At 34.2% G+C, this 14,051-nt stretch overlaps 2 protein-coding genes across 6 annotated transcripts in view; both read right to left on the reverse strand.

The window, feature by feature from the left end:
* Positions 1 to 893: 893 nt before the first annotated feature.
* LOC145735123 (uncharacterized) lies at positions 894 to 1,689 on the reverse strand. Its single transcript, XM_081988884.1, has 2 exons — positions 1,367 to 1,689; positions 894 to 1,109 (listed from the first exon to the last, which is right to left on the reverse strand). Exons 1-2 carry the CDS (start codon positions 1,563 to 1,565, stop codon positions 1,003 to 1,005), a joined length of 306 nt encoding a protein of 101 aa, XP_081845010.1. The 5' UTR covers positions 1,566 to 1,689; the 3' UTR covers positions 894 to 1,002.
* A 918-nt stretch (positions 1,690 to 2,607) lies between these two features.
* The window catches only part of LOC145735122 (1-phosphatidylinositol 4,5-bisphosphate phosphodiesterase epsilon-1-like), a 119,844-nt gene continuing 108,400 nt past the window's right edge, over positions 2,608 to 14,051 (reverse strand). For 4 of the 5 annotated variants that reach the window (XM_081988879.1, XM_081988880.1, XM_081988881.1 and 1 more), the window contains 10 exons: positions 10,189 to 10,352; positions 9,956 to 10,132; positions 9,703 to 9,901; positions 9,510 to 9,651; positions 8,741 to 8,906; positions 8,509 to 8,678; positions 8,062 to 8,456; positions 7,713 to 8,002; positions 6,623 to 6,970; positions 2,608 to 6,530 (listed from right to left, as the gene is read on the reverse strand). In XM_081988879.1, coding sequence (XP_081845005.1) covers positions 6,297 to 6,530; positions 6,623 to 6,970; positions 7,713 to 8,002; positions 8,062 to 8,456; positions 8,509 to 8,678; positions 8,741 to 8,906; positions 9,510 to 9,651; positions 9,703 to 9,901; positions 9,956 to 10,132; positions 10,189 to 10,352 — 2,285 coding nt within the window. In that variant the 3' untranslated portion in view covers positions 2,608 to 6,296. The remainder of the gene's footprint in view (positions 6,531 to 6,622; positions 6,971 to 7,712; positions 8,003 to 8,061; positions 8,457 to 8,508; positions 8,679 to 8,740; positions 8,907 to 9,509; positions 9,652 to 9,702; positions 9,902 to 9,955; positions 10,133 to 10,188; positions 10,353 to 14,051) is intronic. The other variant, XM_081988882.1, reaches the window with a different exon arrangement.

Genomic DNA, 14,051 nt, shown 5'->3' on the forward strand with positions numbered 1-14,051 from the left:
AATTTTTAAAGACAACCGCGAATTGTATTAGGAAAGCAGAAACGTCCGGGGGTAAAATTTTCGTTATTTCTGACTCACAAGCGCATTCACCAATTGTCAAGAAAACTTAGAACACCGTCTCTTTCTCCTGTACTCCTGATAGAAAATCTAATTTTTAAAGACAACCGCGAATTGTATTAGGAAAGCAGCAACGCCCAGAGGTAAAATTTTCGTTATTTCTGACCCACAAGCGCATTCACCAATTGTCAAGAAAACTTAGAACACCGTCTTTTGCTCCTGTGCTCCTGATAGAAAATCTAATTTTTAAAGACAACCGCGAATTGTATTAGGAAAGCAGAAACGTCCGGGGGTAACATTTTCGTTATTTCTGACCCACAAGCGCATTCACCAATTGTCAAGAAAACTTAGAACACCGTCCTTTGCTCCTGTGTTCCTGATAGAAAATCTAATTTTTAAAGACAACCGCGAATTGTATTAGGAAAGCAGAAACGTCCGGGGGTAACATTTTCGTTATTTCTGACCCACAAGCGCATTCACCAATTGTCAAGAAAACTTAGAACACCGTCCTTTGCTCCTGTGTTCCTGATAGAAAATCTAATTTTTAAAGACAACCGCGAATTGTATTAGGAAAGCAGAAACGTCCGGGGGTAAAATTTTCGTTATTTCTGACCCACAAGCGCATTCACCAATTGTCAAGAAAACTTATAACACCTTCTCTTACTCCTGTTTTCCTGATCAAATTCTGAAAATCGTTTGTTTTAAATGGATGAAGGCTTATATGCCTTAAAGTTAACGTTAGTTTGTGTGTTAACATTTTAGTTGATAAAACTAGCTAACTAACTTGATTGGCTTAAAGTTGTTTAGGTTGACCTCAAAGCTCAAGTAAACAAAGCTGTCCAAAAATGATTTATTTAAATAAATTAACCTAATTACGACAGAAACTTACATAAAAGAATAATACTAAATGGCGATTAAAATCGAACTTTAAACTTAAATTAGTCGTCATCCGCTGGGCGTTTTTACATCAGCACACTTACTGTTTACACATTCTAAACCAGACTTGCAAACGGCGTAATTGTCAATGTCTTTAGAACACTCCTCCCCCAATTCTGCAATAAAAAATTCCTTTATTAATTAAGTACCCAGACGTAACAAATTAAAGTTGATCGAACCCGACCAAAACCGGCTTAGGACGCTTTACCTGAGTGGTACTTTTAACCAATGCTGCCAGATCCACCGTTAAAACGGTATATCTACCATTTTTGTGGTTCTTACTACCATTTTTTTTACCGTATTTTGACTTGGCAACACTGCTTTTAACTTGTCGCTAAGGTTCTAAATTAAAATGTAAGCTTTCGGCACTTACCTAAAATATTTTTGCACACCAAACAACATCCGCAATAATCCAAGGCAATGATCTGGTGCGTCGAACAAATGGGATAACGATCTTTGCAGATGACATCAACGCCGCAAATCCCACAGGACAAACCTTCCGTCCGGGATGGGATTAACGAGAGACAAAACAGGAAAAGCACAAAAAGACTTTTTGTCGTTCGACTGGACATTTTCACGGTTTCTACACTGGACTGGAAAAAATTTCGACTTTGATACTAAACGGACTAAACGCTATTAACGTCATGTGTAATATTCATTCTTCTCTAGCGTTGAAGATAAAATGCCGTGCCGGTTTGCATGCCATGAATATGTATGCCCGTTTTAATTCAAGAAGGGAGTTCTTGTCGCGTTATTTTTTAACGTTCGGTACGCGAAAAGGTACCAACAAATGATAAGTTTTACGCATTTTGTTGATACAGCAACAAATTACGTATTAAATGGTCAGCATTTCTATATTTACACATCCTGTTGAGTTAAAAATTCATGTATTAATAGCAGGAAGGCTGATTGTCTTTTCCTGCAAACAAGTGGGTTTCCTTGTGTGAGATTGGAAAAATGAGAATGCAGTATAAGTGAGATTCCTCTATAGTTGGAGCATTTTGATTTGTCCCCTTTTTTGTAGATTGGTATGATGATGCTTTCTTTCCATCTGGTGGATTTGGCCTCTCCCCCACATTTTAAAAGTTCTGTCGTTATCCCATCCGAGCCAGGTACCTTGGAGTTCTTTAGTTTACTTAGTGCCTCTTGGGTTTCCTCTTAGGAGGGTTCATTAACTGGTATTTCCACTGTACTATATGTTTCTTCTTGTTTCTCGTTTAGAAGGTCTCTAAAATATCATTTCTGTTCCTCAAATAGTTCTTCGTCATTGAGTATCATCATTGGTTGTTCTTCAGTGTTGGTATGGATCTGGGCTTAAATCCTCTCTTCTCCCAAGAGATTGCTCTGTAGAATTCTCTGGAGCCTGGTTTGGGGCGATCTCTTTCCATTGCTTCAGACTTTTCTCGTTCATATTTTCTTTTCTTCGCTCTTACTAGTCTTCTTTTTGACAAATTGCGTACCTCGTTTGTTTGTAGTTGTATCATTCTCTTCCTGCACAAAGCTGTTTTTGGCATTCTCTTGACAAATGATGATCCATTTAAATGACCATTATTTAGATAAATCAGGGTAATCAAAATTGCTGTTACTCTTTATAATGAATAATCATACAAAAACTCTAGTTTTATTTAACATCTTATATTTATATAAATTGTTAAATATTAACAATACTTTAGTTACATAAAAACAATAAAATTTGTTTTGTACTGAAGTGTGGTTGACGTACAGTAATACAATTTTTGTATTATGGTTGCGGATAACTGAAATAAAGTATGAAGAGATATGCAAGTAGCAAGATTATTCGAATGTAACTGTAAAACTCTTAATTCTAGCTGATAAATATTCTGGTGATAATATGTAGTAAAAATTGGTTGATGAAAGACGTTGCTATAATAGTAAATACTGAGTTATACACTTGATGTGCGAAAATTGATAACTTATTCTATGTACTTCCTTTTAAGGTTTTATAACGCAATTATTCCTACGCATTGTAACTTTTTTATACATTTTTATTAATAATAATATAGGTAACAAAGATACAAACTTTCTTGGCAAATGAAACAATTGTTGGGGTTTCAGTTTAAAGCTTGAAAATAAATTAGTATTTTATATAACATTTAGGCTTTGATTACAATAATTTTTATATTAAAAAATATACATTATTTTGCTATTATGAAAATCTTGTTGTTTTACAATAAAGACGATAGTATGTTTGGATATTATTACTTATATTAGAAAAGTAAAGTGATAATTAAACACATTTATTTGTTTCTAGTGTTTAGTCTACAGGACACTCAACCAAAAATAATTTGTTTATACTTAATTAAAGCTCTTTTATAATAATTATATTGTTAATAAACACACGACTAGTTAATGGTTTGGTTTCTAAAAAATGGCTTCAAACCCAATAAATCGTATAGCTACTACATTTTGATATTTTATTATAATATGTAATATTTATTTACAAAGGCTTTTTTATATAGAGGGATCTAAAATTGTTAGAGCTCGTAAAATTAATTTTTTTCCCCATTTCACTCTCTATTTTATTATACAGAGTGGTTCAGTTTTAAATGCCAATAATTCACCATTAGCCCATCAAAAAATAAGTTGACATGCATTATGTCATTTTCCTAAAAAATGCTTCCTAAGAAAAGTGGCAGTAGATACAAGAAGATGGTTTTCATCTTATTTTCTACATCACTGGATATTTTTTTAAAATGAATTTGAAAAAGACATTATCTCTTATACAATTCTGATTTGAAACTTCGTTTAGGAAATAACTGAGTTATTATGTTCAAAGAACCAAAACCAACCTAACCCAACTTAAAAATGGTCTTGAAAACGATGGAAATTGCCTTAAGACGCTTAAAACATGTCTGTGTAGCCAGTTTTCATAGTTTTCAGACAAACTGAAACACTTTAGTCTTAAAAATTGTCTTTGTTACTAGTTTTTATAGTTTTCAGACAAATTGAAAAACTTTAGTATTGAAAATTGACTTGTAGACATAAAAAACTACTTTTTCTAGAATTTTTGACTAAAAATTCACACATTTAAACCTTGAAAATTGACTTGGACACTTAAAAGTGACTCTGAACCAATGAAAAGTGACATCAGAAGCTTAAAATTTGCATTTGAAGTAAGATTTCATAATTTGAAGACAAATTTTAATAGTTTAGTCTGGAAAATAGTTTTAAATGCAAAATATTGACATTAAGTTCATGAAAATTGATTTCAAGATTAACTTTTCAAGTTTTTTACTTTGCTTTTCATTTTCTCAGAACTATGGACTATTTTTAGTGCTTTAAAACTGCTTTCAGCATGGAAAATCGAGGTTCAAGACTATCTTCACCAAGTTTTTGCCATAGCAGATTTAAAAACAATTTTTATATTCTCCATAGACTTAAACATGTCATTTCAAGCTTTGTCACTATTAAATTGATTTAAAATTAGCATTTGAAGTAAGTTTTCATAATTTGAAGACAAATTTCAATATTTTAGTCTTGAAAATAGTCTTAAAACAGGACATTTAAATTAGGTTCATCAAAATTGACTTGAAGACTAACTTTTCAAGTTTTTTTACTTTGCTTTTCATTTTCTTAGAACTACTCTGGACTATTTTTAGTGCTTTAAAACTGCTTTCAGCATGGAAAATCGAGTTTCAAGACTATCTTCACCAAGTTTTTGACATAGCAGATTTAAAAACAATTTTTACATTCTCCATAGACTTTAACATGCCATTTCAAGCTTTGTCACTATTAAATTGATTTAAAATTAGCATTTGAAGTAAGTTTTCAAAATTTGAAGACAAATTTCAATAATTTAGTCTTGAAAATAGTCTTAAAACAGGACATTTAAATTAGGTTCATCAAAATTGACTTGAAGACGAACTTTTCAAGTTTTCTTACTTTGCTTTTCATTTTCTTAGAACTCTGGACTGTTTTTAGTGCTTTAAAACTGCTTTCAGCATGGAAAATCGAGTTTCAAGACTATCTTCACCAAGTTTTTGACATAGCAGACTTAAAAACAATTTTTACATTCTCCATAGACTTAAAGCTGTCATTTCAAGCTTTGTCACTATTAAATTGACTTCTAGTCACCTCAGTGTTAAAAATTCGAGCATTTCTTCAATCATCCAGACTGTTTTTAGTGCTTTAAGACTCTTTTCAGCCTGAAAAATAGAGTTTCAAGACTCTCTTCACAAAATTTTTAACTTATCAGGTCTGAAAGCTGTCACTAGTATTGAAAATGTCATTTCAAGCTTGTTCACTATTAAATTCTGCACTTATCGGTGCAATTCGGATTGTTTTTAGTGCTTCAAGACTAAAAAATCAAGTTTCAGACTTTTCAGTAATGAACGTAAACAATTTTGGCACATTAGTATTGAAAATTAATTTTAAAAAATGAAATAGTCCGAAAATATAATTTGGACTGTTTTAGTGTTTAATTGAATTCTAGACTTGTTTAGTCCAGAAAATTGAGTTGTAGTTAGTGTGTTAGTTTTAGTAAAGTGATTTCTAGACTTAAAAGTCAATTTTTAGACTATTTTTAGTAGTAAAAAATGAGTTTTGTGCGCAACAATATTTGTCTTATTTTCGGACCGTTTTTAGTCCTTGAAATCCAGTTTCAGACACTCGACAATGAATTGCAGTCTGAAAAAAACGAATTTTATGACTATTCCTAGTAGTAAATAACAAGTTTTTAGACTATTCAGTATAAATTTGGATCCTCACAATCCTGAATGTTCCGTTTTACACTACTCATAGTCTAAAAAATTGAAAGCTAGTAAAAATCTGTTTTTTTACTATTTTCAGTGTCAAAAATTAACTTGTAAACCGCCCAGATAACTAGATTTGAATCCATTTGAACCATTTTAAAGGTAATAAACTCATTAAGTAGATATACAGGGTGGATTTTTTGACATCATTACAGGACACATTGTTGTAGTTCATTCTTTGTGCCTAGGAGTGAAATACAGGGTGTTCAAAAGTTTAGCCGTAAAAAAAAAAAAAACTTTTACAGGGTGTTCAATTACAAAAATTGGTTTTTAAAAGTAGTGTAAAAGTACCAGTGGACAAAGCTTCGTACTTGCTTGGGACACTCGATATAATTATGCTTATAAAGTGGATACACAGTCTGACAGTTTTTCAGGAAAATGGCATAATGTATGTCAACTTATTTTTTTGATGGTGAATTATTGAAACTGTACCACCCTGTATACTAGCTTTGACGTTCCACATCAAATAATCTCATTTTAGCTTCTCTTAAAAATTGTTTTCAACCCTAAAAACCATTCCTATTCGCTTAGTCAAGACTTCCACTCTTTCAGTTTCCTTATCGAAGCTTTTTTCAGTCTGGACAGCAATTCTCCATCTTTGGTCTGGTCTTCATCGGATAAAGTTTCACCTTCTGAATGTACTTCTCTGGATTTCTTAGGAGTGGCAGCTAACGAAGCAAGATCTTTATCCGAGTGCAGTTTACCTCTCGGAGGAGGATGAGACCTGATCGAGTGTTTGGAGGTGGTTGGGTCGCTTAGCGCCACCTAAAGAAGGCCCGCAAACCAAAATTGTTTTTGAGAATATACAGAGTTTGCTACATTCTAAAAAAAACTACACTTTTTTTTAGATCGCTTACCTGTACGGGCATTTTGATGCTATTGCTTGCAACGCTTCTAGCCACGTTCAAACCTCGGCTAATCCGATCTAGAGTAGCCAACCTCAAAGTGGAGGTGATTCGGTTTTTTCGTAGAGAAGTGGGCGTGGCGCTGGCTCTTTCTTGTAAAATGAACCGACCAATAGTCTGCCAGGAAGATTGGGCGCTGTAGACGTTCTCGTAGTCGGCCAGCGCCCTCTGCTGGATGTTGTGCGAAGTGCCTCCCCACTCTAGTTCTTCTACCAGGACAAAGTTCATTGGGTCTTCGAGTCTGCGCGCTTTGAGGAGCGCTTGAGCCAATACGTCTTGAGCGCAAGCGTTCAATGGCACCTATGTACATCAAATATTATTGTTATTTGCAGACGTTTTGTCCAAAACTGTTTAGGCATCATCAGATACGTTAGTTTAAATTGTTTCACTATATATTTTTAGTTCAGAGTCACGTGAGTGTTTTAGGTTAGGTCAAACTGTCCAACCATAACTGGGACACCCTTTATAATAACCAGGATGAAATAGTCTTGCTTTGGAAATGTTGTACTGGGTAGGCCTTTCCGAGATATTCGATATATTTTTTTTTTTTTTGAAAATTGCGTAAAAACTCTGTATCTTCGCCATTTTTCGGGTTTCCTTGACCGGAAAGAGCTTAAAATATCTGTTTTAAACTGATCTTTTAACTCCTTAAAACCGTAACACAACTAAATATATACAGAGTGTACAAAAGACAAAAAAAAAACCGTTAAACTCAAAAGTAACGTTCAGTTAGTATTGACCTTGTCTATCTTGCTCTCACTGTCTGAAACTTGTGTGAACCTAATCATTTCGACAAAAAACAACATTCTCAACATTTATGATCTCTTGCAAATTTTCAGAAACTATAACCGTTTCCGAGATATTCAAAGTAAATTCCTTCGTTTTCTTTTTGAAAATTTATCTCTGTATCTCAGTTATTTTCTGAGTGTTTGAGACCGTAAAAACTTCAAAATGTCCTTCTTCAACTCCTCTTTCACCTGGTGCTAACCACAACAAGATTGAACATATACAAGGTGTTCAAAAAACTTAACTAAAAACCTACCTTTAAAATGGCGTAAGGAATCTCTGGTGAGACATTGTAAATGCACACCAAAAAGGTATCGTTTTCTTCCCAGGCATTACTAAGGGCTCCATCAGACTTTCTGGCTTCTCGAGCCCTATTGGCCACACTCCGAATGGATGTGAGCCACGCCCTACTGCTTGGATCATTCCCCATTCGCTTCAGAATGAATTTCCCTTCACCCTTCCACTGGCTCTGGGCTTGCAAAGGTCTTTCGTGCAAATCGAGGATTCTTTGAGTGGCTGGTAAGTTGTGATCCTTCTTCTCCCACCCTGTAGATTATGCAACTTTAACAAAGTGAATGGTGTTTTTTTTTGGGATGTTCTCAAACCTCTGGCAACTTCTTCAACTAAAATGTAGTCGTTCACTTTTTCTACTGATATGTTGGCTTTTTGCAAGCAAAGGAGCAGCACTTCCTGGGTGGTAGACTCCTGGGTGATTTTCAGTATGGTGGAGGGTTCTTCCGGGATTACTCCATATACCATAAGGAAGAACATTTTGCGTTTAACGCAAATTGGTGTTCCAGTTGAGGCTAAGTGAACCACTATATTAACTAGTTTCCAGTCCTTGTTCAAGAACTTACCAACAAAACTGTCAGACTCTTTGGAATCAGTCTCCACTTGCGGTTCTTCTCTGCTTTCGGTGTTTTCCAAACTTTCCTCCTCAATCCTCGAGTATATGAACAGTGTGGACATGTTCAGGTATTTATTTTGCGCATTTTTCAGTCTGTAATTAATCGCCTTAATAAAGGTTTGTTTCCAGCAATTAGTCTAATTACCGTAAATGCCTGTAACCAGATTTTAAGCACCGTAAAGGTATGATTCGTTGGGACAACAGGTGATTGTTGGCAGAGTCCATTACGGTGAACCTTAAAAAAGCTAAATCCTGGAACATCACTCTAAAGTGGAACGTTTCGTTCCAAATTGGGTTTAAAGCGTTCTTTGACACCTGTGTGAATTTCAGTGAATTTCACTAATTGAACATTTTTAATATAAAATTCAAATTCTTACAACTTTGGTTCTTTGCTTGGCACAGTCAACTTGAATTCCGATAATTTCAACTTCAACGTACACAGTGGCAGAAACGTTGTTCTGACTTACGTATTGACCAGATAATATACTGATGACAAATTGGGATGAGTGGATACCATCAAACTGTTTGTCCCAAGGGTTAAATCTGCAAATTTACAAATTTAAGTTTAATTTATTTCGAGTTAAATAATAGATTTGCAAGTATTATTATGCTGTTTTACACCCTGTGTCTTATTAGTATTTTTCTGATCTATGACCACTTTAACAAATGGCCCATAATTCACTTATTTGAAACATTCTGTATAAACACACCCTATAAGAAAAGAAAGCTAATAAATGGAGCTATCACGTGACGTTAAGCGGGCACGGCTAAGTTGCCTCGTTTGTCCGCTAGAGGGCGTCAAACTTTACTCTTGCTTTTTGTAGTTTTTACTAAATATCTTAGGAACGTTCCAGGTTAGAGATTTGCAATTGTTACCACTTTAATAAAACGCATCTTTTACTGAATATGCACTTTTCGGTTCTATGTAACATTTAATCATATGACGTTAAAACATGAATGATTAGTTCAACCAAGTTAATGTAAATAACCGCATTCGTTTTCACGTTTCATGGAGTAGATCGTTTTTGACATCACAATGACGTAATTTGACAGTTGGTCAAATTATGGTTTGGCCAAATTACGTCATCGTTACGGCCTGTTTAGTACTAGCAATTGTCCTGAAATAGGAACTAACTGTTAACTTACCTTCGATACATCACGTGACTTTTATCCCACATAACCCTAGGTTTACTGACATAACCACACTTTCCGTTTGTTTCGAATAAAGAGGTGTGCAACTGCATTGCAGTATCCTCAGTTTGAAAATTCAAGGCAGTCATTTGAATTCCTGTTAAATTACTCAATTAATCAAAATTGGTGAAAATTGGAGAAAACATACCAAACGACCAGAATATCACAGGATTAAAGTTACTCGAATCAATCCTCATTGGAGCAGGATAAGTCCTCATTAATTGCGTTTGAGTGTGAGCTACCAAGGCTAAGGGTTGTTTTCTGCATAGTTTTTTGGCGGTATTTTCATTGATTGATGAGCACTGGTAGCAGGGGTAGTTTGTGTTGGCTCTTTGGGGTTTTTTCTCCTGATTTTTTTTTAAATTATAATTAGGGTAACTTTTTGGGTTGTGGGCACTTGCCTCATTTTCATACAAAATACTGTCAGATTCAGTACCAATCCCTGAAGTGGATATGTTTGAAGCGGAACTACTTCCTGTGGTCACTATGGAACTACCGGAAATGGATACGCAAGCCTTCTGGCGTTGTTTTACTGAACTGCTCGGTGATATGGTGTTTAAGCCTCGAAACTTAATTGCCTGAAATAATACATCTAAAAATCATCTTTTCAAAAATAGAGATTTTTAGAACGCACCTGTACATAAACAACTAAATCCGACAACTCTTTGGATATTTGGCTTCCCTTTTTTCGTAACTTATCATCAGTAGGCAGAGATCGTTTGGTAGAGCTGGTTTTGCCATGAGGGCCATAAGGGCGTGGTGATTCGTTTGGTGCTAGTATTGAATGCAGTGCTTTTTCTAAAAAAAAAATAGTTTACTAATTTTAGTAAGTAAGTGTGTATAAAAGTAAGAAGAATCAGTCCACCAAGGAATCCAGAGAGATACATAATAAAAGTATTTTGTAATTGTCAATAAGATATAAGTTTCTGAAGTGCTTTTATTAGTTTTTTCTTAGTCGAATAATAACAAAATAACACACAACCAACTTCTTCTTCAAGTGGCTATTTGTTTCAAATATTGGCGATTATCCTGGATAAAATGACTTTGTTCACGACTGCTTTAAATAATTTGGTAAAATAATATTCTTAATAAGTTTTAAGCCATGATATTCTCCTTCTTCTGGCATAAGCTTTACTTTAGAGAACGGGCTTTAAAAACTGATATTTGCTTTCGTTTCTCATAATATGTCCGAAATACTCAAGCTTTCTTCTCGTGATGGAAGTAATGAATACCATCAAGAGAAGAAAGCTTGAGTATTTCACAGGGCAGTAATCCATAGAATGAAGAAGGACTTGGAAGTAATGAATACCAACTTCTTCTTCAAGTGCCTATTTGTTCCAAATATTGGCGATCATCCTGAATAAAATGACTTTGTTCACGACTGCTTTAAATAATTTGGTAAAATCATGTTCTTAATAAAGTTTTAAGCCATGATATTCTTCTTCTTCTGCCATAAGCTTTACTTTAGAGAACGGACTTTAAAAACTGATATTTGCTTTTGTGTCTCATAATATGTACGAAATACTCAAGCTTTCTTCTCTTGTTGGAAGCAAATGAATACCATCAAGAGAAGAAAGCTTGAGTATTTCACAGGGCAGTGATCCATAGAATGAAGAAGGATTTGGAAGTAATGAATACCAACTCCTTCTTCAAGTGGCTATTTGTTTCAAATATTGGCGATCATCCTGGATAAAACAACTTTGTTCGCGACTGCTTTAAATAATTTGGTAAAATCATATTCTTAATAAGTTTTACGCCATGATATTCTCCTTCTTCTGCCATAAGCTTTACTTTAGAGAACGGACTTTAAAAACTGATATTTGCTTTTGTGTCTCATAATATGTTCGAAATACTCAAGCTTTCTTCTCTTGATGGAAGCAAATGAATACCATCAAGAGAAGAAAGCTTGAGTATTTCACAGGGCAGTGATCCATAGAATGAAGAAGGACTTGGAAGTAATGAATACCAACTTCTTCTGCAAGTGCCTATTTGTTCCAAATATTGACGATCATCCTGAATAAAATGACTTTGTTCACGACTGCTTTAAATAATTTGGTAAAATAATATTCTTAATAAGTTTTACGCCATGATATTCTCCTTCTTCTGCCATAAGCTTTACTTTAGAGAACGGACTTTAAAAACTGATATTTGCTTTTGTGTCTCATAATATGTCCGAAATACTCAAGCTTTCTTCTCTTGATGGAAGTAATGAATACAATCAAGAGAAGAAAGCTTGAGTATTTCACAAGACAGTGATCCATAGAATGAAGAAGGACTTGGAAGTAATGAATACCAACTTCTTCTTCAAGTGCCTATTTGTTCCAAATATTGGCGATCATCCTGAATAAAATGACTTTGTTCGCGACTGCTTTAAATAATTTGGTAAAATCATATTCTTAATAAGTTTTAAGCCATGATATTCTCCTTCTTCTGCCATAAGCTTTACTTTAGAGAACGGACTTTAAAAACTGATATTTGCTTTTGTGTCTCATAATATGTCCGAAATACTCAAGCTTTCTTCTCTTGATGGAAGTAATGAATACCATCAAGAGAAGAAAGCTTGAGTATTTCACAGGGCAGTGATCCATAGAATGAAGAAGGATTTGGAAGTAATGAATACCAACTCCTTCTTCAAGTGGCTATTTGTTCCAAATATTGGCGATCATCCTGAATAAAATGACTTTGTTCACGACTGCTTTAAATAATTTGGTAAAATCATGTTCTTAATAAAGTTTTAAGCCATGATATTCTTCTTCTTCTGCCATAAGCTTTACTTTAGAGAACGGACTTTAAAAACTGATATTTGCTTTTGTGTCTCATAATATGTACGAAATACTCAAGCTTTCTTCTCTTGTTGGAAGCAAATGAATACCATCAAGAGAAGAAAGCTTGAGTATTTCACAGGGCAGTGATCCATAGAATGAAGAAGGATTTGGAAGTAATGAATACCAACTCCTTCTTCAAGTGGCTATTTGTTTCAAATATTGGCGATCATCCTGGATAAAACAACTTTGTTCGCGACTGCTTTAAATAATTTGGTAAAATCATATTCTTAATAAGTTTTACGCCATGATATTCTCCTTCTTCTGCCATAAGCTTTACTTTAGAGAACGGACTTTAAAAACTGATATTTGCTTTTGTGTCTCATAATATGTTCGAAATACTCAAGCTTTCTTCTCTTGATGGAAGCAAATGAATACCATCAAGAGAAGAAAGCTTGAGTATTTCACAGGGCAGTGATCCATAGAATGAAGAAGGACTTGGAAGTAATGAATACCAACTTCTTCTGCAAGTGCCTATTTGTTCCAAATATTGACGATCATCCTGAATAAAATGACTTTGTTCACGACTGCTTTAAATAATTTGGTAAAATAATATTCTTAATAAGTTTTACGCCATGATATTCTCCTTCTTCTGCCATAAGCTTTACTTTAGAGAACGGACTTTAAAAACTGATATTTGCTTTTGTGTCTCATAATATGTCCGAAATACTCAAGCTTTCTTCTCTTGATGGAAGTAATGAATACAATCAAGAGAAGAAAGCTTGAGTATTTCACAAGACAGTGATCCATAGAATGAAGAAGGACTTGGAAGTAATGAATACCAACTTCTTCTTCAAGTGCCTATTTGTTCCAAATATTGGCGATCATCCTGGATAAAACAACTTTGTTCGCGACTGCTTTAAATAATTTGGTAAAATCATATTCTTAATAAGTTTTAAGCCATGATATTCTCCTTCTTCTGGCATAAGCTTTACTTTAGAGAACGGGCTTTAAAAACTGATATTTGCTTTTGTTTCTCATAATATGTCCGAAATACTCAAGCTTTCTTCTCGTGATGGAAGTAATGAATACCATCAAGAGAAGAAAGCTTGAGTATTTCACAGGGCAGTGATCCATAGAATGAAGAAAGACTTGGAAGTAATGAATACCAACTTCTTCTTCAAGTGCCTATTTGTTCCAAATATTGGCGATCATCCTAGATAAAATGACTTTGTTCACGACTGCTTTAAATAATTTGGAAAAATCATATTCTTAATAAGTTTTAAGCCATGATATTCTCCTTCTTTTGCCATAAGCTTACTTTAGAGAATCGACTTTAAAAACTGATATTTGCTTTCGTTTCTCATAATATGTCCGAAATACTCAAGCTTTCTTCTCTTGATGGAAGCAAATGAATACAATCAAGAGAAGAAAGCTTGAGTATTTCACAGGGCAGTGATCCATAGAATGAAGAAGGACTTGGAAGTAATGAATACCAACTTCTTCTTCAAGTGCCTATTTGTTCCAAATGTTGGCGATCATCTTGAATAAAATTACTTTGTTCACGACTGCTTTAAATAATTTGGTAAAATCATGTTCTTAATAAAGTTTTGAGCCATGATATTCTTCTTCTTCTGCCATAAGCTTTACTTTAGAGAACGGACTTTAAAAACTGATATTTGCTTTCGTTTCTCATAATATGTTCGAAATACTCAAGCTTTCTTCTCTTGATGGA

Source organism: Ips typographus, linkage group LG11 (genome assembly GCF_016097725.1).
Source record: "Ips typographus isolate SLU linkage group LG11, UJ_Ityp_2.0, whole genome shotgun sequence".
NCBI classification, from domain to species: Eukaryota; Metazoa; Arthropoda; class Insecta; order Coleoptera; family Curculionidae; genus Ips; species Ips typographus.

Coding starts and splice junctions, on each gene's coding strand:
- LOC145735123 (XM_081988884.1), bottom strand. CDS start 1,565: ATGTCCAGTCGAACGACAAAAAGTCTTTTTGTGCTTTTCCTGTTTTGT. Junction 1,110..1,366: donor GGTGTGCAAAAATATTTTAG/GTAAGTGCCGAA, acceptor TTTTTATTGCAG/AATTGGGGGAGGAGTGTTCT.